At 34.8% G+C, this 23,438-nt stretch overlaps 3 protein-coding genes across 4 annotated transcripts in view; 2 read left to right on the plus strand and 1 right to left on the minus strand.

The window, feature by feature from the left end:
* The window catches only part of LOC120634200 (rho-related BTB domain-containing protein 1), a 29,578-nt gene extending 23,608 nt beyond the window's left edge, over positions 1 to 5,970 (plus strand). For both annotated transcript variants that reach the window (XM_039904662.1, XM_039904663.1), the window contains 4 exons: positions 1,787 to 1,920; positions 2,846 to 2,967; positions 3,942 to 4,041; positions 5,245 to 5,970. In XM_039904662.1, coding sequence (XP_039760596.1) covers positions 1,787 to 1,920; positions 2,846 to 2,967; positions 3,942 to 4,024 — 339 coding nt within the window. In that variant the 3' untranslated portion in view covers positions 4,025 to 4,041; positions 5,245 to 5,970. The remainder of the gene's footprint in view (positions 1 to 1,786; positions 1,921 to 2,845; positions 2,968 to 3,941; positions 4,042 to 5,244) is intronic.
* Positions 5,971 to 12,606: 6,636 nt separating this feature from the next.
* Positions 12,607 to 14,335, minus strand: LOC120634201 (H/ACA ribonucleoprotein complex subunit 2-like protein). The gene is made up of 2 exons (XM_039904664.1): positions 13,985 to 14,335; positions 12,607 to 13,397 (listed from the first exon to the last, which is right to left on the minus strand). The coding sequence occupies exons 1-2, from the start codon at positions 14,221 to 14,223 to the stop codon at positions 13,166 to 13,168; spliced, it is 471 nt and encodes a 156-aa protein (XP_039760598.1). The 5' UTR covers positions 14,224 to 14,335; the 3' UTR covers positions 12,607 to 13,165.
* Positions 14,336 to 14,845: 510 nt separating this feature from the next.
* LOC120634294 (ADP-ribosylation factor-like protein 3) lies at positions 14,846 to 19,071 on the plus strand. The gene is made up of 5 exons (XM_039904785.1): positions 14,846 to 14,905; positions 15,062 to 15,322; positions 16,333 to 16,465; positions 17,237 to 17,340; positions 18,741 to 19,071. The coding sequence occupies exons 1-5, from the start codon at positions 14,900 to 14,902 to the stop codon at positions 18,783 to 18,785; spliced, it is 549 nt and encodes a 182-aa protein (XP_039760719.1). The 5' UTR covers positions 14,846 to 14,899; the 3' UTR covers positions 18,786 to 19,071.
* The last annotated feature ends 4,367 nt before the right edge of the window (positions 19,072 to 23,438 follow it).

A 23,438-nucleotide genomic window follows, 5' to 3' on the forward strand; every position in this document is an offset into this window, starting at 1 on the left:
GCCATGTTGGTGGATTTCTCTTTTTGGAAACCATTTTGTTCGTTCCTTATAACTCTATGTTTCATCATGAAGCTACTAATTCGTTTGTGCATTGCTCGTTCAAATATTTTAGAAAAAACTGAAACGAGTGAAATTGGACGATAATTATTTATTTCCGTAAAACAACCTCTTTTATGAAGGGGTTTAACTATAGTCGTGGTGAGGTTTGAAGGGAATGTGCCACTTGTAAAAGACAAATTGATTAAAATACACAATATTGGCGAAATTTCAACTACTACAGACTTTAAAAATCGGTATAAATTCCACAAATTTGCCTTTTGCCATACCCTTAGCTTTATGCTCGGTGGGAGGAAACAAGCAAAATTAATCAAATGGATGTATAGGTTAAATCCGGATTCATAATTTCCTTTTCTTTCGAGCAAATTTTTATCGTAACAAAACTTAACGCGCGAACTTGCTGCGAGAATATCAAAGCCGAGCGGTCAATCAACCCAGTTAAAGCTCACACGAGATTCTTATTAACCGATTAATAAATTTCTTTGCCTAAGTATTGTCAAACAATAAGCGGTTATGGCGAACTTTTTTTTTACAAAAGATACTAGGTTTTATGAATTTTGTTCATGACATCACAGATGAGAAGCCTTAAAGGCATATTTTAACAGATGACAATTCAAGACATACTTTGCCTCACCTAAAACAAAACCTGCCTTTTCTAGAAGACAGTTCAATTACTTACGCCCGTTTATGTATAGATGCTTGAATAAAAAGACAAAAATTTCTCATTTCACTAAGCATAGACTTAAAAAATATTTAATGAAATCTCTTCATAGCATATAACTACAACGAAACAGAAAAAAATATTAATATATTATATCATATTTAGTTTCCAACATCATATAATCTTATAAACGGAAGTTCGTGCGCACACGCACGACATTCAATACTCTCACAACATTCAAGTAGGTACAGATGGGCGCACAGACCCATACACACACAAACATAAACACGCATACACATAACCACACACACATACACATGCGTTCCAGTCAGCATGCTATTCTCACTTAACCGTTAGAGAACTCAACACACCTTTGAAAGTTTCCTTTGTTAAAGTACACGATACATTATCTCAATTTTTCACAGATTGAATCAATGTTCGGGAAGGCACTGGCCCCTAAGATACGGGATTTCCTAGTTCAGGGGTCAGGATTCCAAAGATTTATTGTACTTAGTTTTTCTAATAAATATTTTCTATTTCTATAACCTTTTTGGCTAGCATGGGAAAGTGAATGTATGTCGCGTGTGTGTTATTACCGTTATGCTGTTTGGCGGTGTTTTTCCATGTTCCGGTCTAAAGTGGCGTAGTTGCCGATGTAATTTCAGACACACCTACGCCTTAGGTTAGTGGACACAGGGGGGCACTTTGAACCCACGTGCGGTGCCCTACCAAGGTTTGCTCTGTTTTGTTCTTACCAGGCCGTCTTCTTGTTCTGTCAATTATTTTTTTATTCACCTACAAGTTAGCCCTTGACTGCAATCTCACCTGGTGGCAAGTGATGGTGCAGTTTAAGATGGTAGCGGGTTTACCTGTGAGGGAGTATGGTAGACATCGCATCGGAAGACTGAATCGCTAGGTAGTAGTAGGGTGACTAACCACGGCGAAGCCTCCCACCAGACCAGATCAGAGAAAATTCTGAAATTATGAATTAACTCCTCCCGCTTAAACTCACAGCGCTCACCGTTGCGCCAGGGTGGTCGTCATTTTATGTTATATGTGTGTTAACAGCTGCACAACGCACACAACCTGTCGGAGTGGTGTACATGGCGTCTGTGCGGCGCGTACGACCGCGTGTGTCGCGCAAAACACCTCAGTCTGGCTTCCCGGGAGTACTTAGCCGACAACCGCTGGCCGCCCGTCTGGTGAGCTATAGACTTTTTGGCTTAAATAACGCTTATAAGGTAATTGTAGTCCACCAATCCGCACTGGACCAGCGTAGTGGCCTTGACCCCATCTCACTGTGGAAGGAGACCCGTGTCCAGTGGCGTGAATAGGCGTGCTTTAACCAGGGCAGGCATAAATCAGGAAGATAGCATAAAATCCACCTTCTATACAAGTTGTATTAAATTTTTGGGTATGCAGTGCATTTGTGCATATATGAAGTGCACGCCACTGCCCGTGCCCTTTAATGGGCCGGCAATGTGATAAAAGTAATTTCTGTATCTAGGCTTATGTGTGTGTTTATTCATACTCCAAACCAAACGAACGAGCTTAACGTTCATTGTATATCATGGAATTACGCATATTAACGCCTGCTTGTATCCAACATTTCATTTGACTCCAGTCTGAGGTCCGCCCGCTGAATGGAGTAATATAAAACAATAATTAACAGTTGATATGACATTGTAACAGCACAGTGTGGATAAGAAATTGTTTTCCTAGTTATTTAACTTTAAGTTTAGCGCAAAATTATAATTATTTCTCGTAAGTTGACATTGTAATATAGTTTTTAATGGCGATAGGGAAAATAAAAAGTAAAAATTTATATCGTCTAAGATGGTAACGTGCGTGTATGTATGGCAGTTATTTTTACCTCATACCCCTAATCGGTTTCTACGCGACATCGTATCGGAACGCTAAATCGCTTCGCTCGAGGCCACCATCGAAAGTTGACGATTACGCGATACTGGTGTGCCACCGAGCCAATCATAGAAACCCGGTACAGAAATGTCTGAATGATTGAATTTATGTAAACAGTGAATATATCGAAAAACAAGTTTGTTGATTAAAAAACACGTGGTGTATCTCATCCAGTATATCTGATGTCTTATTATAATCCTTTCTCAGGTACGTGAAAGAATTTGATTACTACCAAAAGTGTGTCACGGAGCTGTCGAAGGATCAAAAGGAAATCCGACCGACCACCTCGCTCCAAGCCAACCAACAAACTGGCTGTCTTTGTTTTACCAGTAAGTATTTTTATCAGCTTATTTGCATTTGTTAATATGAATGAATGTCTGCATGCATGAATGAATGAATGAATACTCTTTTATCAAAACTAGTTACAGAGATATAAATATAAAGCAAGAGAGTACAATTTTTTTATTCCTTAACATGTTCGTTAAAAATTAAAAAAAAACCCCGACTTTCAATATAGTGTAAAATTGTTCGAGCCCTTCCAATTGATAACCATATTGATGAAGTTGTGAATAAGTTTAATTCGCCATTTTGAGGTAGCGGTTTTTTTTTATATAGCGAAAATGCCTGACGCATTCGTTAGGGAAAGCGGAGTAGTTATGTGGGACCTATAAAAATAAAAATAAATATATTGATGAATATTTTTTATGAATTAAATACATAAATACTTATAATATACAGATAAACATCCAGACACTGTAAAACTTTCATGTTCATCACACAAACATTTTCCAGTTGTGGGAATCGAACCCACGGCCTTGGACTCAGAAAGAGGATCGCTACAAACTGCGCCCATCGGCCGTCAAACAGTGAGAGTACGGGATTCGCTTGCGTATTCACAGCACTAACGTATTCAGCTCACTAGGTGGAGGCCATCTTGGATTGGATTTGAATTTGTCACATTCTACTAGTCGCGCCAGAAACAAAAAAAAAACAAATCCATATTGCATAGTAATATAATAAATACGAACGTGTTTGTTTGTTTGTCCTTCCTTCAAGCCAAAAACTAAGCAACCAATCAACATGATTTTTGGCATAGAGTAAGTTTTTGGATAATAACATATGCTTCTTTTTATCCCAGAAAAACCAACTGTTCCAACGGAATTTGTTAAAAAACCTTAATTAAAACGGACGAAGAATGTGGTCAAAAGCTAGTTTTTGTTTACCCAAAAAGAAAATTTCACTACAATAAAACTTCGACAGGGAGCGTGCTTCAAATGTATTGAAATATGCATTTTATTAACAGGTAAAGGTCGCCGGGAAAGCGGCACGGTAGCCGATGCGACGACCGCATTGTGCCGCACTGAGCCGCAACAACCGCCGCTCTGACATCTACCTTACTGGAGGTACGCTTTCCGTAACAGCCGTCAGAAATTTGACAGAGTTCATAGATTAGGACTTTCGGATTTATACTTGCTTCGTTAAATTGGGTAGGCAGGCCTGCTTGTTTTAAGATGGGGTAAGCGAACTGCACGTTTTGTTCTGCTTATCGCACCACACGATTCCGCAGAAAGCGTTCCTTGATCTGTAACAACTAACGCTCTGACATTTGCTTTACTGGAGGCACAATTTCCGTAACAGCCATCAGAAAGTTGCGTAGCTACGTAGGGTACGCAGACCTTCCTGTTTCACCTGATAGGGTAAAACGAACTGCATGTTTTATTCTGCTTATTCTCCACACGATTCAGGAGAAAGCGTTCCTTGATCTGTACCAACCGACGCTCTGACATCTACTCTACTGGACGGACAATTTCCGTTACAGCCATCAGAAAGTTTCATGGATACGTAGGGTACGCAGACCTTTCTGTTTCACCGGATAGAGTTAACCGAACTGTATGTATTGTTCTGCTTATCGCACCACACAATTCCAGACAAAGGGTCACTTGAGCTGCAAAAAAAGCCGCTCTGACGTCTGCCTTACAGGAGTTATGCTACACACGGGTCTCCTCTCAAACTGAGAAGAGGTAAGGTTGCACTGGCGATGTTCGAGAACTGTCCGGCGTGATGGTTTCCTAACGATGTTTTCCTTCACCGCTAAAGCAAAACGCAAGCGATATTTATTTGTATACGCACATAATTCCGACCAGTTAGAGGTACATGATGGCCATATTCTAACTAGATTATCACCTCTTTAAGGTTTGGTTTTCTTGGTGAGCAATAATTTAAACATTAGAAGAACCAAATAAACTTGCTTTTCAACATACTAGACTTCATAAATGATATGAAATTAAAGAAAAGTTCTATTGTAGTACAAAAGACTGGGTAACGATAAAAAATGTTGGGTCTTAAATATTGCTCTAACCAGGTTTTTTTGAATAATTTTAAATGACAATATGAGGTGATGATAACAAAAAGAACACTAAGTTTTTTGTGTGCCACTTCAAACACCATGGCGCGTTTGGGACCATAGTAGAATTCGTTTTAAGTTTAAGAATGTTGTTATCACCATCCTCTCACTGCCAAGCACACATTATTAATGTAACGTACGCATCAATCCCATAAAGAAATATTTGACCTTGACCATGTTGATATGTGATTTTTTTTTCCAGATCGCTCCGTTTTGCGGTTCTCCTGCCAGTGTCAATGTGCTTCATGAGCACGTTACTGACTATACTAATACTGTTCCACATTTACACATAAACTTTTTATTATACAATTAACATCGCGTTTTCATTGCACAAAGTGGTGTGCTGTGTAAGAGGGGGTTGGGTTTTCGAGAGATTTTTGAAGTAAAGTTACATAGAACTATGCAGTGGAAGTTGATTTGGCTTTGTTTTAAGTACAAATGGTGGCACGAGGATCATTCAAGGTCGTTTTGGCGCGCGAGCAAAAGCCTTCAAAGGTTCTGTTTGGTTAGTTAAAGCATTATTTCGATGCGCTCGAGCTTTCGACTCGTAACTTTGATCTTTGCACAAAGTATCGACACGCAAAGTCTACGTGCTTACTGTTGGATTGTCTATAATATACGGATCTGTCAGTTATACAGGATATAAGTTCTGTCATTTGGCCGCAGTACACATTGAAGTTCTATTTATGTCAGACCTAGTGTGAGATGTTTTGCCTATTCAGTCCCATTAAAGTAGACTACGATTTGTATGGAATCGGTAGAGCGCCATCTAGGGACAATACTGGGAAACAGTATTTCGTTTTCATGTACATCATAGTTAACATTATATATAAGTATGAATTAATTTCACTTGTATAAACTGTTAAGTACATATTAATTATTTAACCAGAGCCTTAACAATTTTGGTCTTTATAATGTGAAAGTTTAGTTTAAGTAAGGTAGATGAAGTCGCTGTATTGTTGCCAAAAACTCGTAGTCGGTTCCCGGCAATTTGACGTCGCATATTTCTTATATAGTTCGTATATTTATTATATTATATCTAATATTGTTGTAAAGTAAAGGCTAACGAGACGAGAAAAAATTTGGAATTGAACTTTGACATTCCTGCGTTCGAGAACAGGTCAAACAAGATAAATCTATTCTTTTCTCTCACAATCAATAGTTTATTAATGACAGAAATTGTTTACTAGTCTTATTTGCCTTATAGCACCATATCAAACTACATGTAGGGTTGCCTGGTGTCAGAAACTCCACTTTGTAACCATACTGTATGTTTTTTATTATTATTATATTCTAATTTATTCTATTATATCATAGTTACGAAAATAAAGAATAAATTAATATTATTATTATTATTTTATAAAGTAAATTAGCCAAAACATAATCTTTAAAAGCCTTTTGATCTCAGCACCAAATTATTTTGCCTTTTTTGTTAGGGCGCAATTAGACTAAAAACTAGTCTAACGTGTATTTGTTTTGTCACTATCTGGCTTTTGAACTGTCACTGTGCAATACGTCAATTCATTGCTCCGCTGCTGCGTGAAAGAAGGTCGAACCAACCAACAAACTTTTTATTATGAATATATCACAAATACAGTCAACTATCTAAAATTAACCCTATATTAATTTGAAGAATGAATCGCATATTCGGAATGGATTATCAAACAGCGTCATTATTTTTAAACACAAATCAAATGTCAATAACTCCATTTTTATATGACACGTAAAATGTTAACGTACTTTTGTATACAATATGCTTGTATTACTAATATATTTTGTAAATAAATATAAGTAGATATTATTTGATATAGTTTGCTGTAAGCCTACATAAATATGTAGATAATAATCTGCTGTCCATTTATAAAATTCCTGTTAGGTATGTGGATAAAAAAATAACTGGTTTTAAGACAACGACACACGTTCGCGTTTCGAGTCAAGTCAAACCATAGAATTATTATAAGCAAATTAAGTACTGAATGTGGTTTTTAGTATGATTACAATAAGCACGCAGACAAAAAATAGCCTTTCGCTTTAAATTTGTATATTTCTACTGTCAGCCACTAATATTTCGAAATAACATAGTATTACTTAAATGGAATTTTCTAAATGAACGGTGTTAAAGTAGTTTGTGCTGTGATAGGTTAATATCAGATCTGTGATTAGAATGGTCAAACCATGCAATGGATGTACCAAAGAATTATATTTTTAGTCGGTTTTAGCTTTAATTTCATTTTCAACATTACCCTATTAAATATTGTATATAAGCAGGCGTTCCTTTGTGGAATTCCATGACATATTATGAAAATTAAGCTAAATTTGCTATACTCCGCGAAAAGCAGTAGAATATGGTGTGATTTATAATTTCTTCAATCTTTGTACTCCACCCCGACAGATCTTCGGCAACGTACCCTCTACGCACGTTTCGCTCCGAAACCGGAGCATCCTCGGGTGATGTTGTCTTTACAATGAATCATTATTAATTCATAAAAAAAATTTAATTAATTTTACTCTTATTTTGCAAGTTTGTCAGTCTTAACAAATATTTAATTAATTATGCTCTAATTTTGCAAGTTAGTTTTCATAAATACCCTATTATTTTTCTTAATTATGCTTCATCAGCAACAGTCGACAGTTCGACTAAAGGCGTCTGCCAATGGTAGGGTTTGCCATAATCACGGGTGCCATAAGACGGGTTTTTTTTTAAATATTATTTATATTTTATATTTAGGGATGGCGATCGCAGTGGATGCTAGTAGAAGCACAGAGGACGCTGCTGTCCGTTCTCTGTTATATTTATTTCCTTAGTCGCCTCGTACAAACCCCGCGGAAAGACTAGGGTTGGCGACACCTGTATTCTGATCCGCCGTCGCCACGTAGCATACTTACTGACTACGCTTATTAGCACTAAAATATGGTAATTATTATTAAAATTCGCCATTTTTCTTTTGGAACAATTGACGGACATACCAGACGGCCCATCTGTCCCAGAAAGCTGTACTACTACTGAAATGAATCGAATTAGATAGAAGCTCTAAATACTTTTAACGTATGAGAACCTATCAGTTGGACAAAAATAAGGTAAAGATGACGGTTTTTTTTAAGTACTAAATTTTCAACTAACTAAAAGCCTAAATGATTTTTATTTAGTTTTGAACGGCCGATTCCCACAACTGGAAAAATGTTTGTGTTATGAACATGAATGTCTTTCAGTGTCTGGGTGTTTATATATTATATTATAAGTATTTATGTATATTATTCATTAAAATATTGATCAGTCATCTTAGTACCCATTACACATGCTACGCTTAATTTGGGGCTAGATGGCGATGTGTATATTGTCGTAGTTTATTTATTTATTATTTAGCGTTAATTAACAAATACCTCTATGTCTAGATTCGATTCTCTCGTTTAGTTAAAACCGATTAAAAATATAAATAATGCTTGGGATTTGATTGTTACAGTAATTTTATAGTATTTAGCTTGCAAGCAAGGTACCCTATTGTATAAAAATTGTTTAATAATAATAATGTTTAATAATATGAAATGTATTGTTTTTCACTGTTAGCATATATTTTGCACTTATTAAATAAGTTAATATACGAAATGGATTTTGAAATCTTATTATGAAGCAAAGCCAACAATAAAGTTGTTTCTGTCATTTTCTTACGACGTCATAGCTTAAACGTTTATTTGATAGACCTCTAATAAACTAAAGTAGGTACGCATAGAGGTCAGTGGTTTATTTACATCCTTGGTCTTGTTTTGTTTGCTATGCTTTTGTTGAAACTATTAAAATTTTCCATAATTTTATTAATAAAAAAAGAAACTGTAAATTTTATTGGGTCCCTTAGAAGCGTAGCACTTATTTTGTAAAATATGAAACGTTTATTCATGTAAAATTAAATGGATAAAAATTATAATTCCAATACCACGAAAAAAATTTTGCTCACGCACAATAGCAAATTAGACATAGTGGATAATTTATGGGATTTTTTTATTATATTTCGGCGAAACATTTTTATATCCAGGTCCCGTAAATGTATTTATTGCATTATTTATTTAATAAATAATAAGCAACTTTATATTTGTCTAATCTAATATGGTGTTTAATTATAGTCAATATTTTTTGATTTAAGAATGGTATTTCTATATTTTAGGTGTAAGATATTGGTATTATTGTTCTTAAGGCTCGAAAGTAAATTTATAAAATCACCAAAAAATGTGTAACGTAAGAGATTCAAGTACGACAAGAAAAATAAATTTTAAAGTATAGTATGCGTATTATAATCTATAATATTATGATATTATTTTTTGCGTCTCAATTATTATAGCTTTGATATAGAAAAAAAGATTATTGATTTTATACCATTCACGTCCTTTTTCTATTTTTTCCATAAGTCTTGTCGACTTGTCTGGGTTATAATTTGTATTGTAATTTTGAATCTCTGTACGTTAAAAAAAAGTACTAAATAGGTTTATTTTTTTATTATTTAGTCTAGACCACCTAAGCAGCTGTATGAAATCCTGCTTAACCATTAATATAGATAAGTAGTTAGGAATAGCAAAACATTTCGGCTTCTAAGAAATTCGAAGTACAAAAGTTGTCACAAATATTCCCCCTTTCTGTAGTTAATAGCGTTGCACATTATTACAGCACGTGATTAAGACCTTGTGCACTAAAAATAAGAGCTACGTTTCAATAAAGATTTAAATATGTCAAACTACCCTCGCTTAAAAAAATAAGTTAATAATGTGCAATCGCTCCCAACGTACATTTAATTCGGCTCTGAGAAAAACATGGCGTATGTAAATGAAAGTCTTTACTATTTTCTTACACTTTATTGAATAAAAAAAATATAGTATGATCTTATTGACAGTGCACTGAAAAGCAGGGTTATTCTTAAGGATCTCCTAGACGAAACTATGTTTGAAGTGTTTAAACTTTCATTTTGTTCCAGATTTAGAATATTTGTGCTAAACGCCGTAATTTTTAATATTCAAAATAGATATAGTAAAAGTTTACTTCACCAGTGAAAAAACATTAATTTCTTTACAAATTTGAAATAAGCTGATTTGTTTAAACTATTTGAATATTTTCCGCCGCTCACAGCGCCGCTACTGAATATCGGATGCTTCTTGTACAGAAAACTTAATTAAAATTTCTTCTTTTTTTTACCAATAAATTGCAGAATTTCGGCCGAAAAAAGGCATCGTGTAATAAGTAAATACGTACGTGAGGTAAGTTTTGTTTCCGAAATAAAAAACTTGTGTAGTACAACTTTACATTGGCTAATCTGTGAAAAGTCATAAGAAAAAAAGTATTCGTAAAAGAAATTAAAAGATAGTCACTAGAGTCAGTAGAGTAGAGTCACTACTAGAGTCAAGCTATAAAGAGTCTTCTTTCCCCGCTGATACTCGCAGGCGCACGACCTTACCAATGCGAAGGTCTTCCTCCGAGACTGAGGTCCGACCATTCATCTTCGGAAGACGTATTAGAACAATAAGGCTGATGATGTAATTGTATTGATGAGTGATATTTGATAGATGCGGTGATAGCCCTAGGGGTAGGACTTCGACTTGATTTACGGGGGGCCGAGTTCAAATCCGAGCACGCACCTCTTACTTTTTTAAGTTATGTGGAGTTCAAGCAATTAAAATATCACTTGCTTCAACTGTGAAGGAATAAAATACCGTGAGGAAACCCGCATGCCTGAGAGTTCTCCATGTTTTTAAAGGCGTGTGGGGTCAACCAAGCCGCACTGGGCCAGCGTGGTGGGACTACGGCCTTAACCCCTGTGCCCTGTGCCCTTTAGACGGCCGATAATGGGTTGATATGATGATGCTGATATATTGAATTAATTTAGGCATTGTTTATTCGGCACAGTTTCGTTTAGGGGAAAAAAAATTGCTTCAATTACTAGTTGATAGATTCAGTGGAAAGATTTCAGTAGATTACTTAAGAGTGACAGTTCTTTAGATATGTATCAATAATTTCTTGAAATTATATTTCAATATTATGGAATTTGTATGCTTGCACTCATAGTCTGTATTTTTGAGTCGCTAAATACTGTAATGTTATACTGAAATGGACTTAATACAGCTTTCTTTAAGCCTTTTTTTTATTCGCACTTATATGCTACAGCCCCACACCTAGTGGAGCGTCTTTTATATAAAAATCAGTAGATTAGTCTTCAAAACTAAGCCATTATGTCCATTTCACTTTGACACATTTTACTGTGATTACAAACATACAAATTTATTTTGTACCTACTGATTTGAGCAGCCAACATTATTAATACTTAATATTTGTTTTAACACATTCATAATAATACAGACATCCATGAAATACCTACTGAAATCTTTTTTACTTAAAGGTAGTTTCACATTTACAGATAAATACAGTTGTTCACGAGTAACACGTTATTCAAATTTCAAAGCACTCAAAAAAAATCAATAACTTTGAAATATAATAATAAAAAAATTTAAATAGTTTGCATACCTACTGCAATTTTTATGTTCAGAGGAACCTAGGCATAATGTAAACTCCTTTTATTTCACCTGTGCAAAATATGATTTTCATGCAGTTTTATCAATTATGTAAACTAGAATAATCCTTATCAAAATTAAGCTTAATTTGCTATACTCCGCGAAAAGCAGGAGAATCTGTGTGGTGTAATTTATAATTTCTTCAATCCTTATACTCCACACCAAACAGATCTTCGGCAATATACCCTCTACGCACGTTTCGCTCCGAAACCGGAGCATCCTCAGGAGATGTTGACTTTACAATGAACAATTGTTAAGTGTAAAAGTACAATACAATTTTTTTTCAAGGCAAATACTCATATTATGGTTTACCTTCAAAGCAAGTTCTATCCTGTTAGTGAAAGGTTCTTTAAATTCCCCTGACAATTATTATTATTTGGATGGACTCTTTTAATATCATAAAGCTTTTTAGGAGAGGCTTTTTTTTTAAATCAGACACACTGACATTAACTGTTGGCCTGTGTTTGATAACATTTTTTTTTACAATTTTACAAGTTTTAAAAGCTGTGTGCACAAGGTTTCTGTGTATATGTATATTCTGTAAGTGTGAAACAACCATTATTATTAGTCTTAGTATTCTAGTGCATAATTAAAATACCTAATGTATTTTGCCAATCATCACTGTCGGTTAGACAATCTGCCATTTTTTACGTACCCTTAGATTTTAATAAGTGTACCTAATAAATCTATGTGTAATGGAAAACAGCTTTTATTTCCCATCCCTAACTATTAGCTGGGCTCAAAATTTGGAATAACATAAAGAAGGTAAAACTGCCAAAATATTAATTTTATTTTGGTTTCATTTAACACATATTACTATAAACAAGATGCTCGTCACAAATTCTAGGTTCGAGAGTTTTTTAATACGAAAAATAGTAATTTCAAAGCGCCTGGTTTTCAGTCCCATATTAATTAAGAAACATTGAACTGAGAGCAAGTTTTGGTCTTGAGCAGACTTAATGTTGGTTTAGCATAGAGAAATTGCTTATTTTTTAATAAGTAGAATAAAGACACTTTATGGTTGTTATAAAGTTTTTTTTATTAAGATTAGCGATTTCAAACATACTTTAAGAATAAGAATTTAAAAATACCACAAAAGCAGGAATTATCATATCTGTCTTCCAAAAACCAAAATCTGAAATCTTAAAGTGTATGCCATAAAAATAATTTTGCTGTATTTCCCTAAAACTTATTTACCTAACCATTTTTTATTATGACACTGAAGCTGTAGGAATATCAACCTATATTTTTTTTTAATAACAACTCAAGTCTGTATTTTTTCTACCAAATATGTTTGCAAAAATTTCAAATATTATCTCCTAAGTATTGGTGAAATTTGAACATAGAATCCACAATATTGTCATAATTTTTGGGTGTTGTGTAGCTAGTTACCTTTATGGTAAAGTGGACCAAATACTTATGTCATAATCATATTTGTAATATAAATTGTTAAGTTTTAAAATAATAGGGAACATTTTTTTTTTGCAGGCTTTTTCACTTTCAGACCAAAATTGTGTTTATTGTGAATCCTTTACTTACTTAACTATTTTGCTTAAAACTTAAATTACATTAGTTAATTATAATGGATGCCCCAGATGCTTAATTTCATCTCTTATTTCTTCATATAATTCCTTGTAGTCCTCATGTTCTTTTATTAGCACCATTATACAACCTCTCATGGTACCCATGGCAGCCCCTATGTCTTTACGGCTGGGTGTGTAACAGTATGGGACGTCTTTCTCTTCGCATACTGCTGGTAGGTGGCACATGATTTCTATTGGTGAAATGTCGCCCGCAAAGAATACAATTCTGAAAATATAAAACTTAATCTCACCAAACGTTGAGAACTAAGAAGGCTGGAAATACTAATCAATATTTCTCTGATACAGTAGAATGGAAAAGAATTCTTTAATAAATTATGGCACACTACTGTCAGTTTTTATGAATCTACTAGCCTAGAGCTTTGATGTCTCATTAGAATCATAGTTATCTAAGCTTATAAAGTTGAAAGATTTGGATTGAATGCCTTCTTTTGCCAATAGAAACCTATATTTTAAGTGAGTTAATCCCAAGTTATGGTATTATTAAAGCCACAAAAAAGGAAAAGTGCTACTACACTGCTTTATTTGCCAGCACAGACTTATCATCATACTTGATACTATTTTTAAAAATATATAGGTGTTCTTAAGTAGATTTTAAAAACCCCAGTTTGCACTTGGCATCACTAAGTGGTAAGTTCACATCTATGTGTCTGTGTTATCCCCTAACAGATTAGCCCGCTACAATCTTAAGACAGAAAAGAGCAACTGCTGCCGATAACTTGTTCATGGCAAAACGAAGTGGCAGGCACTCGTAAGTAAATAATAACCTCAAAAACTTAATATTCAATTACTTACCCTTTTTCACCCAATCTTAGCTGTTTCTGAACAATTTTCAGTCCGTTCCTTATGTAATTCTTGTGACCACTGGACTTTTTGATGAGTTTATATATTTTTTTGCTTAGTTTCTTTGGTGCCATGGGTTTTGCTATAACACTGCAATGTTCAACTTTGTCATCGTAACTTTGTGGTTCATCTTTGATGGTAACATCACCTTTGTCATCCTGCTCTACTGGTTCTTGTTTAACTTTGCCCATTTTGTAATAATAATAATAAAATATAAAGTTATTTTGTACACCACGTGCAGAATGCGAATCAAAATTCGATTCTCCAAGCGTGGCCCAAGCGAAGCAACATAAACAATGTCGATGTCAAACTGACACTTGACAAACTGACAGATAATCTTTTAATGGCTTGTTTCACTGCTCTGGGTTCAAGTAATATTATGAAAACCGTTCTTCCATTTTATATACATATACTTGGATTAAACATGTTTCTACTCCATACATACATAATCTTTTTACTGCAGCGCTCACAAAGGGGTTTATAATCTCATTCGAAATGGGCTCCGTAAAGTATCGCATTCTGTGGCATCAGAGCCAGCAATAAGAGCTATGCCTATTAATTTAAAGAGAGATTAATCAATTAAAACAAGTTCACGCAATTATTACGTTGATAAACCTATACCACAATGCGTGACCTCGTTTTATGATGTTTTTGACCACACTGTGATCACCAGAGGTCTAAAAGAGGTCTAAAAGCTGAGGTCTAAAAGAACGGTAACCATGGTAATTGTGTTATGTCAACAAATACTAGCAAACCAAATTACACAAACAATTATAATTGGAAAACACATTTTGTCTAATATCACGTCTTATCTGTAACGGATTCCGTGCATATAAAACTTTATCTAGCCTTCTCATATTTGCATCAATGATGGTATGTAGTTAGCTGGATGTGCCTTTATTGAATCATTTCATTACTAATGGTTTAACTAAATAAGAATGATAATAATATTTTATGGATCTTTCCTCATAAAGAACCATCATCTGTTATTTGAAATGTTCACATAATAAATACCTTTGTTTATTGCAGGGTCTACTGAATATTTTAAAGAAACTGCGTTCTAATCCTGAAAAAGAACTTCGTCTCCTACTTCTTGGACTAGATAACGCTGGTAAAACAACACTTCTAAAACAACTGGCTTCGGAAGACGTTGCTCATGTAACACCTACTGCAGGTTTTAATATTAAATCCGTCCTTTCCAACGGTTTCAAGTTAAATGTATGGGATATTGGCGGTCAGAGGAAAATAAGACCTTACTGGAGGAATTACTTTGAAAATACAGACATACTTGTAAGTAGGTAATTCGATATTAACTTAGAACATATAAATTACCACCCACAATTTCGTATGTGTAGATTGGTTAATTGATTATGAAAGCCATAACCGAAATTTTTTCTCTAAATCTATTCAGTCTTCTTAGCCATAAAAAGGCGGGTTAAGCAATATTAATAGACAAATTTTAGTTAATGCAAATCATCGTATGATGCTCGTATTATTTACGAAGGCGACAATAAAGCATTATATATTTGTTAAAGTTAAGAAACCCCTTGTAATACTGTGTAGTCGTAAGCAGAAACAATAAAATATAATTCCTTCTTGAAATAAACTTATTGTATGGAAACGTGATGATGTAAGTAAATAATAAAGCTACATGAATGTGTTTGAAACTTTTAAATTGTTTATCTCGTATTTCTAAGACTTTTGTGCATTCAGCCGTACCTCATCATCATCATATCAACCGATAAAAATCCACGGCCGGACATAGTATATTTTTTTCTGTATTAGTATGTAGAATTCTTAATATTTGTTAATATTTAGATATATTGCATATTCTTAGTAGTTGTCATTTAGTATATAATATAGTATATTACCCTTATGTCAAATAAGGTACAGTAAAATCATCATGGGGTAGCTGGAAGAGATCTCTTATAGAGATAAGCTTTCCTTTGTACACTTCATGTATCATATGTTCTCATTAACAATTTAGAACATGAATAATAAAAATAAAATAACATTTCATGGTTTTATGCAGCGCTCAGCGGCTCCATGGGTCTGTCCACCTTTTTAAGGGTTTACCAACGCTGCGTGTACGCCATTTCAAATCTCCCCTCCCACTGCTGCTTCAGTTTCGCAACACGTTGAGATATCTCAGTAGCTTTCGTTTTTCTACTGAGACACGAAGAGATACTCCGAGCATAGGTATCTCCATTACACAACCGAGCGACTCTGAGCCTTCTTATGAGGCACATAGTTAGAAGCCGTACCTTTGTTATATTAAAAATCATTTCTTCCTATTACAGATCTATGTAGTTGATTGCTCTGACCATCAAAGGTTGGAGGAAACCAGCCTGGAACTGGCAGAACTACTACAAGATGACAAGTTGCGTGGTGTGCCCTTACTGGTGTACGCAAATAAACAGGACTTGGCTACAGGTGGGAGGAAATAGGAGTGGGAGATCATATTTCTGATATTCTCGCATACCTACTACGATCTTCTATTAAAGTGTATTTTCCTAGGTTGACTGGTTGCTGTTCGACTATGGATCATGAGGCCCTGGTATTAGTCCCCGCGGTTTTTTTTTAATTCCACTACAAGTTAGCCCTTGACTGCAATCAGTAATCACACCCGGTGGTAAGTGATGATGCAGTCTAAGATGGTAGCCGGCTAACCTGTTAGGGAGTATGGAAGTCATACCCCTAATTGGTTTCTTTGCGACATCGCACCGGAACACTAAATCGCTAAGCGGCACGTCTTTGTCGGTAGGGTGGTAACTAGCCACGACCGAAGCCTCCCACCAGACTTATAAATTCCTAAATTGTCCCTGCTGGACCTCCTTCTTGAATTCATAGCGCTCACTGTTACGTCGTCAAAAACCAAAAGGGCCGACCCTTTTGGTTTTTGACGACGACAAATATTTTTACGAAAATAAATCGCCATTAGGAAACTGGCAGTGTCCGAGGTGTGACTTTAAGTCATCGGTCCCGATTATTTTCACTAACACGTGACAATAGTTACTAAAGCCCACCAAGCCGCATTGGAGCACAATGGTGGGTCTATGCTGCTCAACCCTCACTCCTATTAGAGACGGCTTGTGCTGTGCTGTGGGGCTTAATACGCTGATTTAACTGAAATAAATATTGGTTTGCCCAAAATTCGGTTTCAAGTCTTGTTCCCATAGTCTATTCTCCTTTGGTAAATTACAGCTTTGCCAGCTAGTGAGGTGGCCACACTCCTCGGCCTGCATTTGATCAGAGATCGGACTTGGCAAATTCAGGCATGCGTCGCAACTGATGGTACCGGCGTAAAGGTAACACTGTTTTATTTTATAACCCCTGCAAAATAAAATTAAAAATTAAAAAATTCTAAATTCACGTCATCACGAGGTTAGGTATTTTTATGCTTGCTTATAATCATTTAACAGAAAATTTACTGGACTGATTTTAATGAGATTTCTTTCACTTTGATATATATTACTTCTTGGTTGATTTTGAAATGCTATCGACCACAAAGGGATGCTGTAATAGCTTTTACACATTACTCGATTGACAATGCCTTATTATAAGACCCGTTCGTCATCATCATCATCATCATATTCTAATGACAATGTGAGATGGTGATAACAAAAAGAACACCCGGCTAAGTTTGTTGTGGGCTTCTTCTTAGACCAGGGCGCGATTGGAACCCTCGTAGCTTTAGTTTTAAGTTTACGATTGTAGGTATCGCCATCACTACTCACTGCTATGTACACATTTTGTATATAATAACGCATCAAAAGTGCCATCTATGTGCCTATTTGAATAAAGAAATATTTGACTTTGACTTTGACTTTGACATACCAACCCATTACCGGCCCTCTATAGGACACGGGTCTCTTTCAATAATGAGAAGGGTTTAGGCCGTAGTGTACCACGCTGGCCAAGTTCCAGGCTTCACACACCTTTGAGAACCTTATGGAGAACGCTCACACATGCAGGTTTCCACACCATGTTATTCCTTTACCGTCAAAGCAAGCACATACGAGTAGGTAACTACGAAATGTAATGTCGTGCGCGGTGGGATAGAACTTGGTCCCGCTGTAAGGTCGGCGAAGCTCTAACCACTAAGACCACGACATGGATGTGGATAGCAGGTACACATAATATAATAATTATGATTACCCGCTAATCTTAAGTAGTAGTAAATTAAATGCAAAAAGTTGGTAAGGAAGAGGGAAAAAAAAAATAGGATAATTAGTAAATCATGTAAAATTACTTAAAAGAAGTTGTTGGAATGGTATTTCTTTAAAAAAAAAGTAAACTATGTAATTAAACAAAGACAGAAAAGTCTTTGTAGTTTATAGTCATTCCGCTTTATCTGTCATCAGTAATTTGCACGCTTTACAATGTATTATCCATTATAAAGAGGTATTAATGATAAAAGATAAATTTATCGAAATTAAGCTTAATTTGCTAAACTCCTGCGTACCTACGCTGCGTTTACCGGCGCCGGGTCGCCATTCCAGTACCGCAGGACCCCAACTTCCATCAGTTCTCCGAGCTGAATGCCCGCCCCGCCCAGCTTCGCGACTCCCTGAGCAATATCGGTAACTCTAGTTGTTCTACGGATCTCCCCAATTCTATGATCACGTAGAGCTAGCGTAGCTCTCTCCATCGTCTGCTGAATGTCTGAAATCAATTTATTAAATTCTAATTACTCTTTTTTTTTCAGGAGGGCATGGAGTGGGTTTGCAAGAATATTCCGACTAAAAAGTAATATTTAAATAAATATACCTACTTTAAGAATAAAATCAAAAAAATATCGTAACAAGAAAATTATCTAATCAAAATGGTCATTGCTTCGACCATTGGTTAAATAATAAACAAATAGTTAAATAATAAATTAACAAATCACGAATATCTATACTCACTAGGTAGCCTACCTATGATATTATTAAAGTTAATATATTTCATATAACTTATAATTATGATGTTTATAAAATGACGACAAGGTTTAGATAGAAGCAGGCGTTAGTTTGCGGAAATCCATGATATATTATGAAAATTAATCTTAATTTGCTATACTCTGCGAAAAGCAGCAGAATCTGTACGTATGGTGTAATTTATAATGTCTTCAATCCTTGTACTCCACACCAAACAGATCTTCGGCAGTGCACTCTCTACGCACTTTAGAAACCGGAGTATCCTCAGGAGATGTTGACTTTACAATAAATAATAAGTGTTAAGTGACAAAATGAATGAATAATTCTGCGTAGAGGATACATTGCCGAAGATCTGTTTGGTGTGGAGTATAAGCATTGAAGAAATTATAAATTACACTGGAGGGGCGTATAAATAGCTCCTCCAGGGGGTTTGTGTGCGGAAGACAAATTTGAATGTGGCGGAGTGATGACGAACGCAATAGAAAGATTCCCAAGTATTTATCTATACCAATTACACAAGATAAGTAACGTTGACAGTCACTTACGACTTACCTTATATACTCGTTCTCGGGGGTGATCTTTCTTCAGGGCGAATCAGTCTCACAGCACTAACACTTCAAAGATTGTCGCGGCGCGTGGTTGTTCTCCTTAATTAGAGAGGGCAGCAATATCGTCTTTCTCAGAGCGGAGTTCAAAGACAACTAAACCGCCTAAAACGGCGATGCGTAGACGCATAGATCACGGGCATAGTGATGACCCGTAATTAGCGAAAATGAGTCTTATAAAGTAAACCATAAGTACTTATCAAAATTATAAAGCGTTTACGCGTAAATTGCATACAAACAAAATACGAGGGAAACTCGCTGTAACATACACCATACAGATTCTCCTGCTTTGCGCGGAGTATAGCAAGTCATGCTTGATTTTCATAATGACGACCAGGTTTAATGTTATATTTTTATTGAATTTACCAATTACCTCATTGTAGCATTTTATCAGAATCAAAATGTGGTAAATTCACACGAGCGCAATTTTTTTTTCCTCTACAAGTTAGACCTAACCCAAGATGGGATTGGAGTAAACTCCAATCCCATCTGGTGGGTGATAAGTCTAGGGGCAAGGGAGTTATATTAACCCATACCTCTTATTGGCTTTTTAAGCGACACTGCACCGGAACGCTAACGGAATACCAAATCACTGGGCCGCATGGCATTGTCGGTTGGGTGGTAACTAGACACGTCCGTAAACCTTCCACCAGACCCAACCACATCATCATCATCAGGAGATGACATTGAGATATCAACCCATTGCCGGCCCACTACAGGTCACGGGTCTCCCCCCACAATGAGAAGGGGCTAAGGCCCTAGCCCACCACGCTGACGCAGTGCGGGTTGGTGAACATTAACTATTTCCCAAATTGCTCCAGCCAGGAATCGGACTCGGAACCTCGCACTTATAAGACACCAGCACTTATCGGAGGTCGTTAAAAATAGGTAAAGCAGTGCGCACTGTAGATTTATTATTATTCTAATATTAAATCATTTTAATCATCTCGTAATTTTCTCGTATTTAACTCTCTTCCAATATACTTTTGTTAATCATTATTTAATTAAATAAAAGACAAATTCACAAAGTAAGTAAAGTATTTTATTTTAACACCCAATAAAGTCCCATATGAGCAATATTACATAGGAATAACATGTATGTATCAAATATATTTACATAATTTTTAATGTAAATAGGAATTTAATCAACTAATAAATAAACAAAATTTCCTAATTTTGCTACTCCCAAGGCTTTTCCAGTGGGTTCGCTTATAAGATTTTTATTAAACAACAATAAGTAGAAAAGGAATATATATTAAGTATCATTTTATTTTAGCAAAATTACAAAAGAACTTTTAGCACCATGTCCAGCAAAAAACTTAAAAATAGGTATATTAATAAGTGAAAAAAATCAGTCTATCTTAAAAAATACATTCCATAAAATTAATAAATTCAAACTCGAACGATCACATTATATTTTATTATAACATTTTATACATTATTATGTGAGAAGAAAAGTTGGACTTTCTTCGCGTGGTTTTCGGTAAGTCCGACTAATTACCTAATAATAAAATTTCACTCACGTTAAAATAATTAAAATTACAAATAAAAAACTTTAAATAGGGATCTTTTTTTACTTACCTAATTAAAAATCTATAAATCTTAGTCAAATGTAATACCTAATTAAATATAGAATTTGTAAGAGAAATTTAAGCCAAGTAAGATATCATAGACAGCTGTTTTTTCTTCTTATTTTCCTATTATATTGAACCGTCAAGATCATTTTTTATTATAACTATGAAATATTCAGTAATTTATGATAATAATACTTTGTAAATTGTAAGATAAATGTAATTCATTAAAAAACAAAATTAGATGAGAAAGAAAGTCTAATATATCAGTTATTTGGTAGCTTTGGTGCAACTTATTTAAACAGTTTGAGTTGGAAATTATTTTCATAAAAATCTAAATTCATATATACACACGTTAGCTTAACTAAATCTGTCCTTTAGCAGGACAAAAGCTTGACCACTCAATACAAAGAACATCATCTATTTTGGTCCAAACCTGAATGCCGGCTCCGAAGCGTACCTTGGTTTGTTATGCTTTATGTAAAACAACAAAAAAATACAGACTTATTTCTCTATTATTAAGAAATATACCTATTGTTTTACGTAAAACATCCGCGATTTCCTCATAAGTCGAGTTCAGGAAAAGTTGGCTATACAATTATTGTCTTTATCTCGTAAAAAAAATGTTTTAGTAAGAACAAAATCAGCACAATTATTTTCTTGTCCAGCAGTTCCAACTTTGGGCTAAAATTGTATGAATCGCTTCTGACGTCCTTTGGCTTTACAAAAAATGAAGAAAAATGCTGTCGAATAAATGTCTAGAATATTATTAATTACTGAGAGATGCGAATAATTTTATCTCTAAAATATCCAGTTGATTAATTGTGTCAAGTTTGAAAGCTATCATTTATCAATATGTCGTGGAGGCACTTTATTTAAATTAAGTTATTCTAAAGGGACACTAAGTAAGATTTACTAAAAAATAATAATTTCAAGATAAATAAGTTAATAATATACTATATGACAAATGCGTCTTATCTTTGTAGTTAGCAAATTCTACTACGGATTAGAATGTCTTGGGTTCGGATGATGGTAGGTACTCGGTACCCGTTCATATCACTAATGTGTGCTAGTAAAAATAAACTTAGGTACTGTCACAATATACCTATTCATAACAATACCATCGTATCGTATCATATCGTGGGTTCGATTCCCACTACTGGACAATGTTTGTGTGATGAACATGAATGTTTTTCAGTGTCTGGGTGTTTATCTATATATTATAAGTATTTATGTATATTATTCATATTATAATTATTCATCAGTCATCTTAGTACCAAGCCATGCTTACTTTGGGGCTAGATGACGATGTGTGTATTGTCGTAGTATATTAGTATATTATTACGTTATATTCCTAAGACAAAGCTTTGCTCTTTATAAACAAAAAGTTAATACATACAACTGACCTACTCGAAATGGACATAAGTTGCATCCGCGTATCGTCTGTGAAAGGTACATAAGTCATTTGTGGGATTGATTTTTCGCTTTTATTATATGATTCCTAGGTTATTTTGAACCTACTAACGTATGAATTGAAACAATGTGTTAAAACACATTTAATAAACCCTGGTTATTGATGATTTAGAACAACGCAGCTTGTAAGTGAATAAAAATCAAAAGATTGTGAACTGTAAAATTATGTTGAAAAGGGACAATCTACCGAGTTTCTTACCGGCTCTTCTCAGTGGAATCTGCCTTCCGAATCGGTGATAGAGTAACTACAAACAGACCGACTTTTATTTATTTTGAATTTAATAAATAATAAATTTTGTTTGTTTTTAATTTAATACGAAACCACCAACCCGCATTAGTAGCATAATATGTCACTTTTCGCTCCATAAACTATCTCTATGCTAAAAATTACGTGAAAGATCGATCGCGTGAAAGGTAACTAAGATTTGTAAGAAATCGAAAGAGTGCCATCTAGCTACAATTGATATTAATAGTTTTAGTAGTAGTAGAGCTTCGTGCTCGTCCGGGGAAGTACTTCAATTATAACACCAACCCGTTTGCCCAGCGTGGTGAACATGGGCAGGCCCTCTGGTGGGAGAGGTCGAGCAGTGGAATGAATTATTAAAGTTTTATAATGCTATGCAATAAGTTAATAGTCGTAGTATACATTTGTTTCAATATATAAACATAACGGAATTAACTAAATGCAAAATTACCTAAATATATTAAAATGAGGCCGTCAAAAGTATTCCTGACAGATCATGTATTACGATGATTGAATTTACGATGTATGTTTAAAAAACATTTTGAAAATGTCGCTGGAAAAAAAATATTATTGCTTTTCCCAACTAACCAATTA

Source organism: Pararge aegeria, chromosome 23 (genome assembly GCF_905163445.1).
Source record: "Pararge aegeria chromosome 23, ilParAegt1.1, whole genome shotgun sequence".
Taxonomy (NCBI): domain Eukaryota; kingdom Metazoa; phylum Arthropoda; class Insecta; order Lepidoptera; family Nymphalidae; genus Pararge; species Pararge aegeria.